At 37.8% G+C, this 23,828-nt stretch overlaps 1 protein-coding gene across 1 annotated transcript in view; it reads right to left on the reverse strand.

Moving 5' to 3' along the window:
* LOC114655653 (uncharacterized) overlaps positions 1-23,828 on the reverse strand; it is a 65,439-nt gene that overhangs the window by 14,785 nt on the left and 26,826 nt on the right. Inside the window, exons 5-10 of the mRNA XM_028806786.2 lie at positions 19,377-19,503; positions 17,665-17,890; positions 16,987-17,110; positions 11,567-11,735; positions 11,311-11,486; positions 9,619-9,762 (exon numbers count right to left, since the gene is read on the reverse strand). Coding sequence (XP_028662619.2) covers positions 9,619-9,762; positions 11,311-11,486; positions 11,567-11,735; positions 16,987-17,110; positions 17,665-17,890; positions 19,377-19,503 — 966 coding nt within the window. The remainder of the gene's footprint in view (positions 1-9,618; positions 9,763-11,310; positions 11,487-11,566; positions 11,736-16,986; positions 17,111-17,664; positions 17,891-19,376; positions 19,504-23,828) is intronic.

Here is a 23,828-nt window from a genome sequence, read left to right on the forward strand (position 1 = left end):
GGTAACCACTTCATCCAGATCCATCCATCCATTATCCAACCCGCTATATCCTAACATTATTGCATTTTACCAAAATGTCTACTTAATGAAATTTCTTTTCGGAACGTTTAACATTTTCTGTATTTGATGAAATTTCAAATTCATTCATAGAGGGATCTACCCATGTCATTTAGATTTTGGGCTATGCTGGACTGGAGGCTATTCCAGCAGCACTAGGCACCAACCCTGGATGATGGGCAAATCTACTGCACTCCCTGATACCTGGCTAAATTAAAATTGTTACTCAGTTGAAAAATTCACAATAATAAAATATTTATAGCATGCATATTTATAGTAGCTTGATAATAAACCTACTATGAAGAACTCTAAAGGAAACAAATAGAATGATCATTCCAAACAGAAAACATAAAGAATGTCCTTATGCAGGTATCAGTAGGAAATTGAAACAAGTTACCTAAACATGTCATTGAAACATGCACATTCACATTAGATTTAGTGTCAGCAATCAACCTAATCGCCACGATTTGGAGATGCAGTCACTGTGAAACCTTCGGGTGGTGATTAATGACCAGCTGCCCTTAAGGAACTATGTTTCTACAACAACAATAATAACATTTATTTATATAGCACATTTTCATACAAAAAGTAGCTCAAAGTGCTTTACATAATGAAGAAAATAAAAATAAAAGACAAAATAAGAATAAGACAAAAAGCTCTTTTGGCTTGAACATTTACTTTATACAGTATACATAACATCAGACAGAATATGGAGACGCTTATGTGGTCCTATGCTCCTTCTTGACTAGTCAGGTCTGCTGTTGAACGGAATTTGGTGATGCCATGTCTGCGTGGTATCAAATCTCAGTCCATACTCTTTTCATGTGTAGCTCTTAGCTGGTGAAATTAGCTTCCTACCTCCATTCAGAATTTTGACTCCCTCTACAGTGGTGGATGGTGAAAAAAATTTGGGCAGGGTGCAGTTTTTGGGGGGACAAACTTCATATAGTGCCTTTCACATATATTTATTATGTAGTGCCCTTTATATCTTTCTGTCTATCGGTCTGGTCATTCCACATGCTCTCGTGGTCCTCATTATATTGTTAATGCATATCTTGGCCTGTCTAGTACCAGACACATAGGAGAAATTCAGAAAAAATGTATTATACCCTTTCCACCATGCTGCCCAATCTGATGCCAGTTTTCCATTTCTACTGTACCCTAAAATTTTAGTCAATGACATTCACAGGTAAAGGAACAAGTGCACCTGCCATCCAAATTCTATACTGCACATATCTTTAAATTGCTTAATCCTCTGCCACCCTGCCCAGTTCCCCATTCTGTCAAAAACCACACCATAATTTCCACGCTCCCACCTCTGTAATTTTCCAATAACGTGGACCTGTGTCTGCCCTATAACACATCCATAGCATAAGTCCAATCCACATCTTATTCTGCCTCTGTTAACAGAGTGCTCAGTCCTTGGCCACTTTCACCATATTTTATAAATCCACATCATACAGTCACTAGACTTCTGATTTTTCTCAAGTGTTGCATCCCAGTTTATCATTTACCACATCCACAGAGCCATACCTAACCTAATTTTATTCTTTACTGTTGCCAGTCTGTCCAGTCCTGTGCAAGTTTGCCAGGCTTACCTCACCTGGGCACAAATTCACATTGTAAGATCCAAAGACCCTCACATCTTAAAACATAACTTGCCCCACAACCTGTCTTGTACTACACCCTTAGGGCAAGTCCATCCTAAATCTTATTCTGCCTTTATGATCAGGATACCTATATTTCCTTGAACATACATTTTGCCCTCCTTTCCTTCAGGCCTGAAAATTACTTTCTTATTAAACTGAATCATTTCACTAAGCCGGCCCAAAACATTTAGCCTCATACTATTGTCTAGAGCAGTGTTTCCCAACATTTTTTTCTATAACATCACACCATCCCATGGCACACCATTATTTTACTATTTTACAATATATCGTATACATTTGCTACCAGAGAAGCCAGTAAAGAAGCTCCGAGACCAGCATTTGCAGATATGTCACTTAGTGTGCACTTTGGTGGGATCTCCAAGCTGCTTTGCCTCTTGCCCATCCCTTGTATGTCCACTATTCAACAGCCCTGTGAGGCTTGATGGTGACATCACACACAGGACAGATGGACTTTAGCAGCCATGAGACACATCCAAAGGTAACAAACATGGTAATCGTGAAGCTACTTTTATGCCAGTTTCTCCAGGTAGACCTATCATATGTAAGCTTGTCCTCTATCACTTGCCTGCTTCTGAATTCTTAAGTGAGGTTGATCCTGTACAAGCTTCTTTAACTTCTGTTTTCCATCAAATGAACAATTTATGAAGTTCCACTTGATGATGCCATCTTCCTAAAGCTGCGCTTGTTCATTTGTAGTTACGTTAATGGTGGGTGTAAACTTTGAACCAATGAACATGAAATAGTATGTCCAATCACATTAGATTAAAAAAACCTGAAACAATACTAATTCATTGCAAATAAATGTAGGAGTGTCCGGGGCATAGGGAGCTCGGTCCCTGGAAAAATCTGAAAGCAACCAATTAAAAGGCAGCCTCAGGTAACCTGCTTGCCAAAAGATCAAGAACTTACATACACTCTCATTTGACCAGCATCCTTCACTCAGAAAATATAGGCATTTACACAGAAATGAAACAAATACAAGTCGGAAACAATTTTTAATGGATATTGACATATACTGACACCAGCCACATTGTGCAAATAAACACATTTATTTCATGATTATTTTACATTGCCTGTTTAATTTAAGTAGAGTTTTTAAAATACTTAGGGGGGCAGCATCCACTGCCCTGCATTACAAACCACCACTGTCCCTCAATGTGTTTAAGGAGCATGTAAAAATTTTCTTGTTTGGTGAATTTCTGTCTAACTGATTTTAGCTGAAATAGTTTTATTGTCTAGGAATTGTAAGTAGCTTGAAATTTGTTCTGAGCTCCCCACTTGCAATTATCATTTTTGTTACCTTGTCCTGTAACACTTTTTCTCCAAACAGTCCCTCAAACTGAGGTTTACTGGATTATGTTGTCCTGTTTTGTAAGTCATTTTGGCTCTAAAAGTGTCTAATAAGCAAATAAATATAAATGTAATTGTAGAAATAAAACAAGAATACTAGGAAAAAACTGCATACTGGCAGTGCCCAAGCTGGAGTTTCAATCCACAATGCTGGAGTTGTAACGTAGCAGCTCTGACTCACGTGCCACCATCAAACTACCCTGCCAATCCATAATACACACTTTCAGATAGGGCCAATTAAGAATTGTAAGTGATCCTACAGTAACCTTGGGAGGAGGGAGGAAAACCACAGTTCAAACAAAAAAATCCATGTAGATATGGAGTGTGGAGGGATTCATATGTAAACGCCACACTGACAGTGACAAAGTAGTAGGCTACATGCACACTGTCTTCCAGATTCCGTATCAGCCAGCTGCTGCACTTCCGGTGCTGATTTCAAAATGGACTTGCTATGGCGTTTTTTTAACCGATCGCTTCAAGACAAGCCCAGACTAATGGTAAACGACGAAAGTTGCATTATAACATTGTGCAAAATGTCAGGAGCTAAAAAGGAGAAGGGCTTTAAACTATATTATTTCAGGCTACATCCACAATTATGATGCTAAGATCCACGAATTAAAAACTCGTGTATACTATGAAATTACATGGAAGAAATATGTGATTACATTAAGCTTCTTTAAAAATAACAGAATTTCAATAATTAGTCATTAAACTTTATTCAGGAGCAGGTGAATGAGTATATATGTTTAATACATAATAGCGTGAGTCTGCTGGACAGCTGACCTTGTAAAAAAGCAAATTTTCTGTCTGAGCCAGCAAAACAGAGAATGCCAAACCGCTGCTTCATTGTAAGGGTCTCAATTTGTTTCCTCAGCTGGAGGATCTCCTCTCTGAGAGACATGTTTCTATCAAGTGCTAGGTCAACAACTGCTGGATCCTCCTCTTCACCTGATGTGTTATTCTGCGTCGGTCGCTTTCTCCTCTCCTAAACCTCCGGAACGGAGAAATTGTTCCACTCAAACAATGCAGTAACCACTCCCTTCTTCAATAGTCGCCACCTTGTCTCAGACCCTGGCTCACGAAAATCCTCTTTTTCAAAATGACGGCTACAAACTCGGGTATCAGGACTAACTGTAAAACTCTCTCTCTGGCATAGCGACGATCCATTTGGAGCATCAGAGGGAAATGCATGAAAACTAAGTACCTTGCTGCAGTGGCATAGCTTGAGTTCGCGCCACTCAGGGCGGGCGGGGCTTCAATTTACCGCCCTCCAACGTATCTGAATATGTTAACTTATTTAAATAGAAAATTTAAAATGACGTATTGAGAAAAATTAAGATACATTTTGCATAGATTTATTTATATATAGAGAAACAGCAATATTTTTTTTCACATATAATTATTTATAAGCATCAGCTAGACAAGAATATAGTACAGACGCACCGATAAGCCATGTTCTGATTAATAGTTTAATATAATTACGCTGCGAAAACCAGAACTGGTGTGGTGTACAAGTGATAGGTGGGGATGAGCAAGAACGCATTCGAAATATAATGATAACGAAATGAGATTATATATTGTGAATTAATTGTTTATCTTCCTAGAAATTATTATCGGTGTAATGTTTCTGTTTATTTTTGTTATTGCCTCATAGACCGTCTGAAAATGATTTTTGAAGCATTTGTGGATGAAAGTCAGAGAATTTCACTTTTTTTCATTCATGAGTGATATTTTTGCGAACCCTGCTGTTTACACGTGAAGTGTTCTGACTCTTTTGGCCAATAATGTCACCCCCAAAAATGTGCTGCCCGGGGCGGACCGCCCCTAGCTACGCCACTGCCTTGTTATACTTACTGTAACTTCGACATAAAGATACACAACAATGTTCAGCTGCAGAGCTATCTGTACGCTGAAACTTAAATTTCTTTATCTCAAAAAATCTCACCACTAAACAAACATCACAACTGTGGTATGGACAGTGGAAGTGACTCAGCTGGCTGAGATTTCACTGGAAGTGTGTCAGCACTACTGTGTGCATATAGCCTCAACTGAATATTAACTGTAATGACCCAGTGGGGAAATCTGATTTAGCAGGAATGTTTGTAAAGAGATAAATAATATATATGTAGAAAAATTAGAAAATAAAGACACACTTTATATAGAAAAGTACACTTTCTAATGAATTAACACAAGTGCAAAATGAGAGTGACTAAGATGTTGCTTAACAGGACACATTGATTTTCAAAAAAAAGAATTAAAAACATGAACATACAGGAAATAGAAATTAAAATATGTAGTTTCAATATTAATCAAATGGTATTTTACACAGCAGCTATCACAAACACATAATGACAGGGTGCTCTATAAATCACTCAAAAATGCAACCCAAACCACCAAAATGAGAACATTCACACAGAAAATAATCAGAGTTACACAAAATAATGGCATAACATTCAGCTGCACTCAGGGACTAAGGTTAAGTGTTTTGAAGGCTGGAGCATTTAAAAAATTTCCAATCACTTCTTCAAAGAGTTAATTAAAATTTTGTTTATTAAATATGTTTGTAACAGTGAGTCATGTTAAAAAATAACAGTGATAATATGTTTTGAAATACCACTTAACAATACCAGTAGTAGAAAATGGTGCCCAAATAGGTTTGTGATGGTTGAAATAACTTGATAGCAGAGGCCAGCTCAAGTGATGAGAAAACTGCATCAACTGATGTCCTATTGTTACTTGTTGGATGTCTATGGCTAATTGAACTGCAAATTTCTTAAACATAAACATTTTCAAAGAAGTAAATGATGGAGATTTAAAATCTATGTTGAAGTTGCAACCTAAAACTGTTTTGTACATCTCACCATGATGAATATCAGATTATTATGGTGTTTTGCTGATAATTTATAATGTCAGAAAAATACTTAATCATTATGATCTTCAAATAATGTAGTCATAAGGTTGTTTTTAGAGTAACGGAAATCCTCAGAAGACATTTGTTCACTGTATGCATGACATGTCACCAAACCACAGTTAGGGAGCTTGTTTCCTCCTTCATTCATTTCTAGATAAATGTGAAATGTGCAAGAAGCTGCACAGCTGCAGGAACCGCTTCTACAGACAGCATATCAATCAAGCAGTGTGCACGACTCTGCAGGTGTTCTACTGTTTCACCATCAGGAGTAGATGTAGAAAAAGTAAAAAGATGAAAATATCAAAAGATATAAAAGCTAAAGTAAACTCATGGGAAATGTGAGACCATAAACTAATCATTAACTGATGGTGCACAGAATATTTCTATGATTTAAGATACAAGAGTCTGAAAATTTGACAATACTTTTCAATAAGAGGTTTTCTAATTTTAAAACTTTGTACAGTGTGCTGTATTCAGGATATCTCAATGAAACGAGCTTTCCCAATACATTATCATTAACAATGAGTGTCAAATTTTAAAAAAATGAGTCCATAAGCAGAGGTTTAATGTTTAGAGACTTACAGACTCAATAAAAAACTATTTGTGTCTTAGATTATTACTAAGTCAGATCTATACTATTCTATCTATCTAAAAAAAAAAATTTTTTAAAAATGTGAATTTCCCCTTGGGATTAATAAAGTATCTATCTATCTGTCATACTAGGAGGTAATACATTAGTATAGATAGATAGATAGATAGATAGATAGATAGATAGATAGATAGATAGATAGATAGATAGATAGATAGATAGATAGATAGATAGATAGATAGATAGATAGATAGATAGATAGATAGATAGAGTTTCCTCCAAACGCGACGCCTGGCATTCACACCAAAGAGTTCAATCTTTGTCTCATCAGACCAGAGAATTTTCTTTCTCATGGTCTGAGAGTCCTTCAGGTGCCTTTTGGCAAACTCCAGGTGGGCTGCCATGTGCCTTTTACTAAGGAATGGCTTCCGTCTGGCCACTCTACCATACAGGCCTGATTGGTGGATTGCTGCAGAGATGGTTGTCCTTCTGGAAGGTTCTCCTCTCTCCACAGAGGACCTCTGGAGCTCTGACAGAGTGACCATCGGGTTCTTGGTCACCTCCCTGACTAAGGCCCTTCTCCCCCGATCGCTCAGTTTAGATGGCTGGTAGCTCTAGGAAGAGTCCTGGTGGTTTCGAACTTCTTCCACTTATGGATGATGGAGGTCACTGTGCTCATTGGGACATTCAAAGCAGCAGAAATTTTTCTGTAACCTTCCCCAGATTTGTGTCTCGAGACAATCCTGTCTCTGAGGTCTACAGACAATTCCTTTGACTTCATGCTTGGTTTGTGCTCTGACATGAACTGTCAACTGTGGGACCTTATATAGACAGGTGTGTGCCTTTCTAAATCATGTCCAATCAACTGAATTTACCACAGGTGGACTCCAATTAAGCTGCAGAAACATCTCAAGGATGATCAGGGGAAACAGGATGCACTTGAGCTCAATTTCGAGCTTCATGGCAAAGGCTGTGAATACTTATGTACAAGTGCTTTCTTAATTTTTTTATTTTTAATAAATTTGCAAAAATCTCAAGTAAACTTTTTTCACGTTGTCATTATGGGGTGTTGTGTGTAGAATTCTGAGGAAAAATGAATTTAATCCATTTTGGAATAAGGCTGTAACATAACAAATGTGGAAAAAGTGATGCGCTGTGAATGCTTTCCGGATGCACTGTATGTTCATATTCCACAGTGCTTTGTCTTTAATCTGAATTATATATGTAAATGTGTGCTATATAAATAAAACTGAATAGGAAAAAAGATAACATGGTACAGGTATTGGCATGCCTTCTTCCTGTAGTTTTTGAGCAGACTCTAGTCACTTAGTCCATGAAGCACATATGAAACTTTCCCAATACCTGTTAATAACATTAGAAAGAAGATCATGTCCGTCTATCTGCAGCCTGACACTTCACAGTGTTTTGTATCTCTGTTAACCCAACCAATTAAAGTGTATTCTCTCTTGCAGATGAATTTACATTTATATATATATATATATATATATATATATATATATATATATATATATATATATATATATATATATATATATGCAGTATATAGATACTGTATATGAGGGTAGGCATGATGAAGAGAAGATTGTGGGTGATTATCTGTGGGGTTATTCAGTATATTGTAATTTTTTGACAGAGTTGTGACTTCCTTATAAATTTTTATTATGTACCTCCATAAAACTCTCATGGTCTAGGGCACATTTTTCCTGTGTGATTATCTCTAGATGTGCTTCCAAAGATATGTTGAAAGCAAAGATGTTAATTGTGTGAGGGTCCCTTAGCTTAACGTGGGGTTAGCTCCCATCTTCTTCTGCTTCAAAAGGCAACTGGACTGACTGACCAAAGAGCATGAAAAATTTACTGGGCCCTGAGAAACACATCATTGAAAAGGCTACTTGATTAAATAAATGGTAGCTACAGACCATTATTGTTAACACTTGACTGAAGCCAAGTGTAAAAGGTTAAGGTTTTACCTCAGCTTTACAGTGGGTAAGAGACTCCAGGTATATCGTGTAATTCTTATTTTAATCAAACAGATGTAATGTTGCTGCATTGCAATCAGTAAAGAGAAGAATAGGTGCTGCTGTGAAATCCTTGAGAATCTCAGGGTCTCTATGCAGAGGGCTTCATAAAAACGTAAATGTATATATCTGAAATCAACAATTAACAATGTGCAAGAAATCTGTAGGCAATCAGAACTAATTAGGGTTTAAATCGACAGTTGGAAAGTAACAGAAAAACTCTATTCACAGTCAAAAGAAGATGTGATCGGGCATTACGATTGCATATCTTTGCAATCCAAGAGAGGGAGGGGCCTTGTTCTTAAAGTATGGCCAACAAAATGGCTATTGCCTTGCATGTGTTTTCCAGAACAAGATGGGATAATGCATTCATTTAAGTTACCTGCTAGTACAAATTTCTAACATACCATTTTGAGTCATTCAGTTGACTTGAACCCCTCAGACTAATCAAGGTGAAAAGGTGTCCAGGTTTACAATCTCTCTGCTCAAAGAATTATTTGGAAAGGCTGAGCAGGCAGCAGACATTTGGGTATTGAATAGGAAATTAAAAAAAAAAAAGCATACATAACAAATGACAGCAGACAGTCTGAAAGACATGTGTTAAATATGACAAACTTAGGAGACTGAGTCTCTTTAGTATTGGAAGGAAATAAATTTGGCTTGATCAGTATGATACCGCTAAAGAAACAGTGAAGGACATAATTAAAGACAATTAAATGGGATGTGCATTCAAGACACAAAACAGGAAGCTCTTGTTAACGGGAACCTGGGATAAACTAAAAAGACTTGTAATGGACACAAGGATAATGGCAAGTAAAGATAAATTTAAGTCTCTATGTTGGGTGGGTGGTCCCGTGACCCTGTAGTTAGGATATAGCGGGTTGGATAATGGATGGATGGATGGATGTTGGGTGGTTATATGCAAGCAGCTGGGGCTAGTCACACTGAAACAGGATCCATTGATAGAGGATATTATTTATACAATTAATTATACTGATGTACCTCACTCATCCACTTTCGAAGAAATATAACAGGATTTGCCAGCAGCTCACTGTTGATAATGTGTTGTCTGTCCATCTTGGCTGGAACATCCAACATTTCAAAAGCCTGTTCTCTTTCATGAGCAATAAGCTCAGCTAAGAAGTCCTAACAAGAATGAAATAAAATAGTTTATTTAACCATGCAAGATATGTAAACTTGAGCAAAATTTAACTGGACATTATTCTGTAAGAATAAAGCCTTTGCTGTGACTGGAGATCCAGTTTTTTTAAAACCATCAAAAAGACAGTGTTAAGTGGCAAAGTGGACTTGTAAAGCAACAGAATTCACTAATGAAAGGTGTCCACATAAAATCAAAGGAATCTACTAAAATTAACTATCACAAATTAATACTCAACTTCCTGCATAAACCCCTCAGCTACACCAAAATATGGTAATCATATCACCAACAGTTTTTAAATACAAAATGTTTCCAAAATTCCTTTTCAGATGATTAGTAGCACAATAGTAATTAGCATAAAGCCACACGTATTTTCTTCCTACACTCTACACAGACTGTAGCTTTTTAAAAGTCGGGTTGAAGATGTCAGGAACATATTAGAGCATATCAGAATTTGTACACTGTACTGCAAAATATAAACAAAACACTATTTTGAAATCAGATAAAAAAATTCTAAAATTTAAAAGTAACATCATACAGCATAACTGATCACAAAAAATAGTCTACAGTGTTACTACCTGTGAGAAGCATTTTATATTTCCTTTATTTACTTGAGGAGGCACTGCTGTTAGCTGTTTTTTATCAAACATGCCATGTTGGAAATTGCTGAACCTTTTTTTTACGATCAGCCAGCTATTTTAACCTATAAGTTGTTTTGGGCAGTGTGCATGTATTTTAGGCTATGTTTTGTGAAATCAAGCAAAATTGTCTATACAGTATATATATAATATAATATAGTGGCATTTTAAAGATTGTTGCATTAGGTTTTCAGAAAGAAAGTGCATCTTTTTTTGAGCTTAGTGCTCAAAATGGTAAATCTGCATAATTAATTGCTATATGGGTTCAGGGCAGAACATTTGCCAAGTGATTAACATTGCCGTCTCAGAGATTGAGCACTCAGGTTTGAAAATGTTCAATGAGTTAATCAGTCAATGGAGTGAATGTGCAAAGGTGCTTGTGACAAAAACCGTCACACAAGCCAAATCTGTTCACTTACTGTATAATGATCCTCACCTACTTTGTGTCTAAACCTCTGTTTAAAATGACCAGAGTAAGTTCAGTGTTTTCATGTTTCTGAACTTTAAAGCCTGCTGCTTGGAAATTACAGATAAATGTGTTTGGATGACAGTGTCAAGTTTTGATGATAACGATGTAATGAAAAATATGATAATACATTATGGAATCTAATGAAGCTTGGCTGAGTCACAGAATATTGTACTATACAGCAATTTAAAAGGTGTGGTCCTAAAAAGCAGTGTATTTTAAAGTAGTACAATCCCTAGGGATATAGCTGGAAATAAAATGGTATTCTATTGTGGAAAGAAAAACTATAATTATTATTATTATACCTTAAATGATTCTGTGGAACAATTGTAAAGAGACCACATCTCATATCAGATTTCCATAATACAAGCACACACTTGCCTAGTTTGACTTCACTCTGCTATTACTTTGGAAAATTAAGCCTTTATTACCTTGGAGCTAGATTCAGTTTGTTTCATGGAACAGGCCTGGAGGTGTGCATATAAATCTGAGTCCTCTTCCTGTATACGCTTCATGACTTTCTCAGCCAAGCCTAAGATTTTAGGCCAGGATGGAAACTTGTGAATTAGAAAATGCAAGTACATCGCCAGCTCATAGCAGTGTTCAGCTAAAAATGCAAAATAAATGCATTACAGTACATCATTGGTATATTATTCTTGAACCAGATTATTATGGTGTAATGTGTACCTCTCACGTATGTCTGCTTAAAAGCAATCTGCAGTGGAAATAGCCACAGGACAAGATAAGGCTCATACACGCCACTGTGCACATACAGGATATTCAGTGCTTTGCTCGCTTCAGCAATCATCTGTTCATTGGTAGCAAAGGCCTGCATGCAGGGCATCCTTTCATATTTCTGTTAAGGAAAAAAGGAAATACAAAGAAGACTTAATAACAGTCAGTCTTCAACAAAAATCCATTGAGCAAGCATTAACAGTAACTGTTACAACACTATCTAAAATGTCACTGTCCACACACAGGAATCAGGAAATACTTAAAATTATTAATTATTCCATTAACTTTGGACTTGGGCTCTTCTGCAATCTTAGTTTTAATGGATCTTAGTGTAGCATTTCACACGGTGGACCACAGGGTTCTGTTAAAATGGCTTGAGGATGAAGTAAGCATTCAAGGCAGTGCATTGAAATGGTTTGAGTCCTACCTTAAAGGTAAATCTATGCCTGTTAACATAGATGGGAATTTCTCTCAGCCAGCTCCTCTCACACAAGGCATCCCACAAGGTTCTATTCTGGCGTATCTTCTATTTTCCCTTTATCTGCTCCCCCTGAAGACCATCTTTCAAAAACATGATGGTGCTTATTCATCTTGATGGCTCCAAAATCTGTACTAACCCCTACTTTCTCTGCTGTTCTTTTTGTGGTTTTCTCCCGATTAAAGCACTGTGCTGTCCCTACATCAAATTTAGCCCTGACATCACTTCATTGGTAAAAAAGCTGTTGAAATGCTTTGAGGATATTAAATATTGGATGGCACAAAATTTCTTACAAGTAAACGAAAATAAAACAGAGGTCATTATTTTTGGACCTACCACATCTGCAGTTGAAATTGGCACTCAGTTAGGCTTCCTTGGCAGCAATGATTCATAATGATGTCAGAAACCTAGGTATCATCTTTAAGTGGTCACTAAGTTTTGAAAAACAAATTTCTATGGTAGTAAAGTTGTTTTTACCAACTGAGGTAAATTTCCATCCATCCATCTTCCAACCCGCTGAATCCGAACACAGGGGTCTCCTGGAGCCAATCCCAGCCAACACAGGGCGCAAGGCAGGGAACCAATCCCGGGCAGGGTGCCAACCCACCGCAGGACACACACACACCCACACTAGGGCCAATTTAGACTCGCCAATCCACCTAACCTGCATGTCTTTGGACAGTGGGAGGAAACCGGAGCGCCTGGAGGAAACCCACGCAGACACGGAGAGAACATGCAAACTCCACGCAGGGAGGACCCGGGAAGCGAACCCAGGTCTCCTAACTGCGAGGCAGCAGTGCTACCACTGCGCCACCGTGCCGCCCTGAGGTAAATTTCTAAACTAAAATCCTTTCTTTCATATTTGGACTTGGAAACAGTTATTCATGACTTTATTACATCTCGGCTAGACTACTGTAATTCCTTATATGTGGACCTGCCCAAATCTGCTTTGTCATGCCTTCACCTGGTTCAAAACACAGCAGCTAGATTTTTAATTGGGTCTAGAAAAAAGGATCAATCCCCCATTTAAGCCTCTCTCCACTGGCTACCGGTGAGGTGTTGCATCGATTTTAAAATGTTCTCGTTTGATTTTAAAGCTTTGCATGGTCTTGCTACAACATACATCTGAAACCTCCTTCACCCCTATGTGGCACAGAGAGCATTGAGGTCATCTGGACAACTTCTCCTTGTAGTTCCAAAATCTCATCTGAAGTCTAGGGGAGAGAGAGCTTTCTCAGTTTTTCCTCCTAAGCTTTGGAAGGACCTGCCTTTCCACATCAGGTCTTTATCCTCTATTAAGGTTTTTAAAAGTCAGCTTAAGACCTACTTGTTTTCTTCCATCTTTCACTGTGTATGATGGGATTGTGGGGGATGTTTTAATTGGTTGTTTTATTAATCCGCTTCTGTATAATTGTTTGTATTGTGTTTATTATAATGCTTCTTTGTACAGCACCTTGGCGCAAGGCATTCCTTACAATAAAGTGAACTGCTTTTTCAGCTTACTGAGTTGTCTTATAATTAAGAAACTGAACAGAAATCTGCAGCCATTATAGCTCTTTAGCCTAGACAAATCTAGTTTACTGACCAGTGCAACTGCCATTTCTCTTCTGTTTGTTTGACATAATGCCATTAAAAAGCATTATATAATGTACAGTATATATGTCATGGTGTTTTTCTGTTGCTATTTCAACACTGCATTTTGTGATTTTATTGCATGTTGTTTTGTGTTATATGTTAACTATTTGTCATTAGTGTACAGGTGCTGGTCATAAAATTAGAATATCATGACAAAGTTGATTTATTTCAGTAATTCCATTCAAAAAGTGAAACTTGTATAGTAGATTCATTCATTACACACAGACTGATGTATTTCAAATGTTTATTTCTTTAATGTTGATGATTATAACTGACAACTAATGAAAGTCCCAAATTCAGTATCTCGGAAAATTAGAATATCAATTAAGACCAATGAAAAAAAAGGATTTTTAGAAATGTTGGCCAACTGAAAGGTATGAACATGAAAAGTATGAGCATGTACAGCACTCAATATTTAGTTGGGGCTCCTTTGGCCTGGATTACTGCAGCAATGCGGCGTGGCATGGAGTCGATCAGTCTGTGGCACTGCTCAGGTGTTATGAGAGCCCATGTTGCTCTGATAGTGGCCTTCAGCTCTTCTGAATTGTTGGGTCTGGCGTATTGCATCTTCCTCTTCACAATACCCCATAGATTTTCTATGGGGTTAAGGTCAGGCAAGTTTGCTGGCCAATCAAGAACAGGGATACCATGGTCCTTAAACCAGGTACTGGTAGCTTTGGCACTGCGTGCAGGTGCCAGGTCCTGTTGGAAAATGAAATCTGCATCTCCATAAAGTTCGTCAGCAGCAGGAAGCATGAAGTGCTCTAAAACTTCCTGGTAGACGGCTGCGTTGACCTTGGACCTCAGAAAACACAATGGACCAACACCAGCAGATGACATGGCACCCCAAACCATCACTGACTGTGGAAACTTTACACTGGACCTCACGCAACGTGGATTCTGTGCCTCTCCTCTCTTCCTCCAGACTCTGGGAACTTGATTTCCAAAGGAAATGCAAAATTTACTTTCATCAGAAAGCAGCAGTCCAATCCTTTTTGTCTTTAGCCCAGGCGAGACGCTTCTGACGCTGTCTCTTGTTCAAGAGTGGCTTGACACAAGGAATGTGACAGCTGAAACCCAAGTCTTGCATACGTCTGTGCGTGGTGGTTCTTGAAGCACTGACTCCAGCTGCAGTCCACTCTTTGTGAATCTCCCCCACATTTTTGAATGGGTTTTGTTTCACAATCCTCTCCAGGGTGCGGTTATCTCTATTGCTTGTATACTTTTTTCTACCACATCTTGTCCTTCCCTTCGCCTCTCTATTAATGTGCTTGGACACAGAGCTCTGTGAACAGCCAGACTCTTTAGCAATGACCTTTTGTGTCTTGCCCTCCTTGTGCAAGGTGTCAATGGTCGTCTTTTGGACAACTGTCAAGTCAGCAGTCTTCCCCATGATTGTGTAGCCTACAGAACTAGACTGAGAGACCATTTAAAGGCTTTTGCAGGTGTTTTGAGTTAATTAGCTGATTAGAGTGTGGCACCAGGTGTCTTCAGTATTGAACCTTTTCACAATATTCTAATTTTCCGAGATACTGAATTTGGGACTTTCATTAGTTGTCAGTTATAATCATTAAAATTAAAAGAAATAAACATTTGATTAAACATCAGTCTGTGTGTAATGAATGAATCTAATATACAAGTTTCACTTTTTGAATGGAATTACTGAAATAAATCAACTTTGTCATGATATTCTAATTTTATGACCAGCACCTGTATAGCAGCCAAACTGTAAGTTTACATGCTCTTTATAGGACTCAATCAAACTGAATATTATTTCAAAAAAATTAAACCTTCTGTTATTTCTTACCTTTACAAACATTTTCAGAACACTGTTTATTTTTTTTTTAAAATGTAAAAATTGAGATTAAATGCAAGTAGGGTGCAGTGGTAGCTCTGCTGCCTTGCAACATTGAAGCTGGGGTTCATAACCCGGGTCCTAGTATTCTCTCACAGTCCAAAAACGTGCAGATTAGGTAGATTAACAATGTTACTGGTTATTGGTTTGTGTATATACAGTATTTGTCTGTGTATTCACCCTGTAATGGAGTGGAACCCTGTCCAGGAATTATTCCTGCCTTGTGTCCTGTGTTTACTGGGAAAGGCTCCAGTCCTCCACAACTTTACTCAGGATAGAGACAGTTTAGAAAATTAATGGATGGATTAAATGCAACAAATGTTAAAATTGAATGTTTCTTTTGTTTAAGTGTCTCATAGCCCTACTCACAACACAATATAAAGATTGTCTAAACAGAAGGTCTAAACATCTGTAATATATCCATCCATCCATCCATTTTCCAACCCGTTGAATCCGAACACAGGGTCACGGGGGTCTGCTGGAGCCAATCCCAGCCAACACAGGGCACAAGGCAGGAAACAATCCTGGGCAGGGTGCCAACCCACCACAGGACACACACAAACACACCCACACACCAAGCACACACTAGGGCCAATTTAGAATCGCCAATCCACCTAACCTGCATGTCTTTGGACTGTGGGAGGAAACCAGAGCCCCCGGAGGAAACCCACGCAGACACGGGGAGAACATGCAAACTCCACGCAGGGAGGACCCGGGAATCGAACCCAGGTCCCCAGATCGCCCAACTGCGAGGCAGCAGCGCTACCCACTGCGCCACCGTGCCGCCCCATCTGTAATATATATGCTCGGTAAAGTCTGAATTTACAGAGTAAGGGGACTGACAAATGACACAAGATAAGGGCAGTCCCCTATAAGATTCAGACATTAGAAAAAGGGTAAGCTCTGAGCAGTGGTGATATCCATCATCATGCTAGGCCAAAAAATCAAATGGGAGTGTTTACTCCAGAGGAACTTAATATATACTGTAACTGTTTTTGTGACTGACATTCTTATAAATTAAAGAGGCTATATACTGTATTTTACAAATACTTCTACAATCCATAAAGCAAAGAAAAAACAGAAATTGGATATCTCATAGTGAAGATGAATGAGCCAATAGGTGCCACCATTTTCAATAGAATTTTACCTGCCCTACACTGATTTACACCTAGATTTTCTTAAATGTATTGTTCCAAAGTACATTTTGAATTCCACATGTTCATGAATGCTGGGTAGCTTGCTTCAAAGTGAACAAAACTGAGGCATTTTTTCTCAATGTGTGAATGAGTCTTACCTTGTGATATGCACATGCATATATATTAATACCTAAGTATATACAAATGTAACAATGAAGAAATATGTCCTATTCTATTTTATGCAGGCTTTTTAAAGAATGGGTCTAACCTCAACCACTGCATTTTCAATTAAGCCAGAAATAGGTGAGCGTGTAGCACTTCTCAGTTTTAATTCCCCAACTCTGCGTTCCACTGCTCGACCAAATTTTTCTCTGGATGCTTTTTCAAGATTCCTGTAATACAGAAATACTGAACATTAACATATTTACAGGTTACTGTATATAGACTTTTACTGGACTACCTCCATATAAATTTACTTGGAACAGATTTCAGTATATAGCAGAAGCCACCTCTGGAAAGATTACTAGTCCATTACAAGGCACACTCCCAACAATTCACATTCTCTCACCTAAAATTTGAAGATTCATTAGATAAGAGAAACAGTGGATAAGGGAAATGATTTTAAATACTGTAGAGAGGCAGACTTTATGGTATTTCACAGTAGAATGTTTAAGAATTTGACAGGTATTTCCAAAGAGCACAAGAGACACAAAGGCCTATGTAATGGTGCCTGAGCGAAGTGAGAGATGATTTTCATCTCTGAAGCACTTAATGCAGAACATAATTAGGGTGAGGCTTCTAAAATGAAACTGAAATTCACTACAAAGTGCATTAGAGGCGTTTAAACTTAAAATTAATTATAACACAGAATTTGTTGTTGAAGACAGTGCAAAGAGTATAATTCTACATCTAAAGAAATCTTCACTGATGGGATTAGCCTTCTTACTGCAAGCTGTTAGGTTTATTTAATATTTTGTCTGCCTTCAGCAGTTTATCAAGCCAGATGGAGCTTCGAAGGGCAGTTGGCAACAGTTTTCCTTTCAGCCTCTCGCACACTGTGGTCATCAGCTCAGGATGAACAGCTAGGATGGTGGCTGCTGAGGCTCCCAGCACTTCCGACTCAGTACTGATAAGAGGAGGTGTCTTTTGGTCAGCAAGGTGGAGGCCTTCACCTGGAATTAAAGCATCATATTTTGAGCTATAAATTATAAGATTTAGGATAAGATAAATATTCCTCATTTAATTTGAAAAATAATATTATTTCTTTTTCTTTTTTCTACCTTTCAATTTAAAGATACTAAAATTATAACTGGCTAAACCTAAGATCATATCGGAGAATAATTAAATGAAGCATAGTAGAGTGCTGTGGATTATGGGAACTTCAAAGCCTGTTTAACATAATTGCTATAATGACATCTGTACTGTATTTGTATGTTATCTTTTTGTTTAGGTGAGTTTCTTTAATTGACTAAACATTCCTCTTACTGACCAAAGATATTATACAGTGCAAAAGCATGGCACCCATGAAAATTTTTTTTAATCTTCCCAGCAACTAAAACTAATCTACTAGCTGATCTCATGTGTTGCTCCACACATTTTTCCTCTGTACATTTGTCCCCCGTGCCTTTGTCCTGTCTGCCTTTCTCATACCATTGGCCTAAAAACTAGCACAGTCCTGTGTGCTGTCAGGATGATGGCAATTAGAAAAATTGCTTCAGTGTCTGTCTAGAGACTGTTATGCTCTTCTGGATCAATTCCAGCCTTGTACTCAAAGCTGCCAATTTAGATTCCAAGTCGCAAAAACTAGTGTGTTTGATAGATCTTTAGTACACACCTACAAGCTATGAAGTACACATATCTTTTTATCAATTTTGGTAAGAATACATATCATATTTGAAATAAACTTTTGTTTTTGCAGCATCCTGAGTTTGAATTCCATGTTTGGTCATTGTCTGCATGTATTTTTCACATTCGCACAGTGTCCATGCAGATTTTTCTCCAGGTACTCTGGATTTCCTCCCATATTCACAGTGAAGTTTGTTATGTTGCCTGGTGTTTCCAAACAGACCCCACGTGAGTGTGGGAATGTATGTGAGTTGGTCCTGTGATGGAGTGGAGCTCATTCAGTGCTGATTCCTGTTGCATGCTACTGGAATAAACACTTGCTTCTCATGAAGCCAAACAGGATTGGATAAGGTCTGAGAATGTTATTTTATGTTACAATGCATGTCATAAGCATACTTTCTTTAGGGGATGGTTTATATCACCAGATGTTTTAGAAGAAAAAAAAACAGTTAATAGGGGGAGAGTGGGCACACAAATAATTGTGTATTGTAATCATGGATCCTCTTCTAGGTTCTTCTTTTACCTTTGCTGATCCTCAAAATCTAAAGAAGGGAGATCCAACTTCCCCTACCCACTTGATGAGTCAATGTAAAAAAAAAGTGAAACTCTTCAGCTTTGCCCATATTATCCCAGGTATGAGGCTGTGAGAGTACCTCCTGTCACATGAAACCTTCTAAATCAATAGTACAATACAAGCCTAACTACAGTAACCTATATATTTTGTTTTATATAAACCTCTTTGTAGAGAATATATGGCTTCCACTGAACCAAAAATCCAGATGTGGTAGGTCAGAAGCATTAAAGACAACATACCTCTTGGTTTTAACTGATAAGCAGATCCCCGTCTTGTTGTCAAATGAAGGTCTTTACTATCCACTGAATTTTCTCGCCTTCTTGATGAAAAGAGCTGAGCCTGAGCATACCATTCTGATTCCATATCCTTTAGACATTACAAAGGAATTAAAGAAGAATGCAGTATTTTATTTTTATATTTTTTTTAAATAAAACAATCATCATCACTAACTTTAAAGGGCATTTTCTAGGTTTTCCCAGATTATCCAGAAGCCTCCAAATGTTTTTACTCCACTTTCTGTGGTCCTGGACATCCTTTGCAATGAGGATTATCTCCTCCATCCTCACCTTGATGCACTTCATTGCCCAAGCATCCTCTCTATTTCACTCCACATATTCAGAACAACTTAGCTTGCTTCTCCTCATGGACCACTTATCACCTTCACACCAAGTCTTTCTCTTAACTTGACAGTCATCTTCCATTCACTCAGTGAAACACTACACAATCACCCGATCATTATCATCTCCATTTTTTCCAACTTTGCTTCATTTTTTGCCTTCACTGGCAATATCTCACTCCCATAGAGTACACATATCTTCACACGGCTTTCATAAACTTTACCCTTCAATTGCAGGGAGTCTCCTTTAGAATTCGGAATGAAGGACAGCTCCTGGAATTTCTTCCATGCACTTCTCACATTAATTATCACTGCTTCACATACTCCTATGTCTGTACTCAAAATGTCACCAAAGTAGTAGAACCTCCTTTCTTTCTTCTTCTTTCAGCTGCTCCCGTTAGGGGTTGCCACAGTGCGTCATCTTCTTCCATATCTTTCTGTCCTCTTCATCTTGCTCTGTTACACCCACCACCTGCGTGTCCTTTCTCACCACATCCATAAACCTCCTCTTAGGCCTTCCTCTTTTCGTTTTTGCTGGCAGCTCTTTCCTTAACATCCTTTTCCCAATATACCCAGCATCTCTCCTCAGCACATGTCCAAACCAACGCAATCTCACCTCTCTGACTTTGTCTCCTAACTGTCCTTACTTGAGCTGACCCTCTAATGTACTCATTTCTAATCCTATCCATCCTCGTCACAACCTCCCTACTTAGTAGAATCTCCCTACTTTCCCAAAAACAATTCCATTACCTTTATTTAAATATGAACTTTCTACATTAGCATTCTGTACTCCTTTCAGTCACTGTCTATTAAGAAAGTTGCACTCACTACTGGTTGACTACCCTTTGGACCAAAAATATATTTTATGCACCCATGCATTAAACTGAGTTTTTATCAACATCTCTACTGCACATGGTATGGCCATGAACCCACCTCTTCTACACCTCCTTCTCCTTTGCTGTTGAGTGAAACTAGCTCCATAAATATCCTAGACCAATGATAACTAATCAGATTACTAATCAGAGGGATCCAAATCAGAGCTATGGTATCTGAGATAATGCTAAGTAAATATAAAGTATATTATTTCTGAACCCAGCATAATTATTAAAACAGAAATCTTAATAAGTGGACTCTGTGAGACCTCTCCAGTATTCCTAGTGATCTGCAGAGGATCAGGTCTCCAAAGCTGGTAAGAAGTGAAACTACAAAATAACTTTATAAAATAAATGTGAAAGTGGGATTGGCAAAATCATTAAGACAGGGTGGCTTTTTCAACAATTCAAGTTTCTTGTTTTTTGGGCATACCAGGTGTATAACTAATTAAACCTCCGTGAGAACCCTAACTACAAAGAGGACTATTTCATTTATGTTAGGTAGAATGCCCAGAGGGGACTGGGCGGTCTCGTGGCCTGGAACCCCTGCAGATTTATTTTTTTCTCCAGCTGTCTGGAGTTTTTTTTTTGTTTTTTCTGTCCCCCCTGGCCATCGGACCTTACTCCTTTTCTATGTTAACTAATGTTGTCTTATTTTAATTTCTTATTTTGCCTTTTATTTTTCTTTTCTTTTCTTCATTATGTAAAGCACTTTGAGCTACTTTTTTGTATGAAAATGTGCTATATAAATAAATGTTGTTGTTGTTGTTGTAAACATTCTTATTCTGTACAGCTGTATTGTTTAAATTATTGACGTGGAACATTGCAGGGGTGGGTGGGTCTGATAATGTTTGCTTGATTGTGAGTGGTTCTCAATCTTTAAAACTCACTATATGCAAAAAATAAATAAATAAATAACAAAGCAACCAATTGCCATACCTCCATCTGTGGCCTACACCTCTTAAAAACATTGCACATGACCACTGTACTCAAATGTAAAAACGGCCGCATTACAGCTCAGACGAGCACACAATTTGGGCATTATTTTTAACACTAGTCTGTCTTTTAAAACATACGTTACAAAATTATCTAAATCCTGTTTTTTCTAGCTTAAAAATATTTGAAATTTATTAATTTTTTAAATGGAAGATATTGAGAAATTAATTGATGCATTTATTTCTAGGACTGACTACTGCAATGTGTTATTTTCTTGATGCATAACTTACATTGATCCCCACTTAAGCTTACAGCTGATTTGAAAAAATCCTTCTTCTTGAATATAAAGCCTTAAATCACCAAGGTGCTGTTTACATATCTGAACTCATCATTACTTACAAACCAGAGTGTGCATTAAGATTTCAAGATGACAGCCTACTTATGATTCCATGTGGGAGGTTGAGCTTTTATCTACAGGGCCTCAAAGCTGCCTGCTAATATAAGAGATGCCCCTTCAGTCACAGCTTTTAAATCCAGATTGAAGACTCACTACTTTAGTCTGTCATACACAGATTATCTTGCTCTGCATCTCTGTTTGTTAGTAATTTGTATAAAAATATAAGTAATACAATAATTCTGTACTAACTCTCCTGTGTTCTGTTTCTTTTCACTGTTGTCCTGCTGTGACACTTGGTGCCACCACTCTACTTAATGCTGGTTTCTCACCTATAGAAATATCTGAGATACCTGGAACCTTGAAATCAATGGATAGAAAGATTCTGTCATCCTGTTAGACCACCAAGTGCAATTTTTTTTTTGGGGGGGGGGGGATTTTTTGAGGTGGTCTAGGTCTCCAGGACACTGTATCTGATTTTGTCCTCTGTAACTGACTATGGTCCCGCCAGAGGATTATTTTCTCTTGGGATGCTGCTGACTTGAGCTTTTGTTTTCCTCTCCTCCATTATCAACTACTTCAAATGTTAATTGACGGACAGATATTGGTTGGGCTCCATTTATTTTAATCAGTTACGAATTGCTTTGTACAACTGTGAGTTTAAACAAATCTGTGCCTTTATCTGTGTGCATTCTGTAGTTATTAATTTGTGAAGTTTTAAGGTGCATTTTACCTGTGAACTTGTCACAGTACCCTGAGCCCACACTCAGTGAAAAGCGCTATACAAAAATAAACTGAACAAGGAGCAAAACAGGACAGTTTTCTATGGTATTCCAAACTTCTCCACTAGTTATAAACTCCAGCCAAAGCAGCCTACAAAACTGGGAAATGTTTCTTTAAGTGCAGTGTGCCTCAGAAGAAATTATTTTGTTCTGTTGCATTCATGTATAGCATTTGAAATCTCAAAATGGTTAAAGTTGAATCTGAAACATTATGAAAAGAAAGACAGATCTACATATTTCTCCAATAACAGAAACTGAAATTATGTATTTGCACAACAAATAAAATGCATTTTTAAGGTTAATTTGAAATTGTTGACACATGTTGCTTGTGTTGTCAATTGGGTTAATTTAACATTATACCCATTATTTAAGTGAAAGTAGCTTCTATAGACATCTTCATTGCATACCTGCACATACTGCAATAAAACTAATAAGACATTGATCTTGGGTACTGTATTTGACTTTGGTATTCTTGATACTCATTAATTTTTTATAGTTTTGACCACTGGCCATTTCTCTTGACAACTGTTTGCCTTACCCCACTAGTAGTGCATTTATTTTTTGGCACACATAGCGGAAATATGCATGTCACTACAAGCTAGTGTCAACTGCTCACAACAAACAGTGATGTTTAAGGTTGGAATCAGTGTGGAGAAAAAATCATGGCTGGAAACAAGAACATACGTGAAAAACAGTACAGGGGAGAGGGTTTGGGCCTATCCCAGGTAGCATAGTGTGCAAGGCAGGAACAAACCCTGGACAAGATTTGCAGGATGAACATACACCCACACCCACACCCCAAACACACACTAGGGCTAATTTACCATTGCCAATTCACCTACCCTTATTTCTAAAACAATGTAATGGTACCTTGATAAAAAAGAGACTCTTGGATATTAAGTGTAAGTTAGTACCCGAATTGCTGAAAGGTTAAATCAGGAAGCAAGTACATGGCCATGAAAGCAGCATGAAGGTTTTAACTGGTAAACAGAGATAGACATGTGAGGCATCTGAGGGTTAAAACACTAAAGAACATAGACTAGATTAATACTGAAACAGAGAGCAGTATGCAAAGCTTCAGAAAACTTGAG

Source organism: Erpetoichthys calabaricus, chromosome 8 (genome assembly GCF_900747795.2).
Source record: "Erpetoichthys calabaricus chromosome 8, fErpCal1.3, whole genome shotgun sequence".
Classification (NCBI taxonomy): Eukaryota; Metazoa; Chordata; class Cladistia; order Polypteriformes; family Polypteridae; genus Erpetoichthys; species Erpetoichthys calabaricus.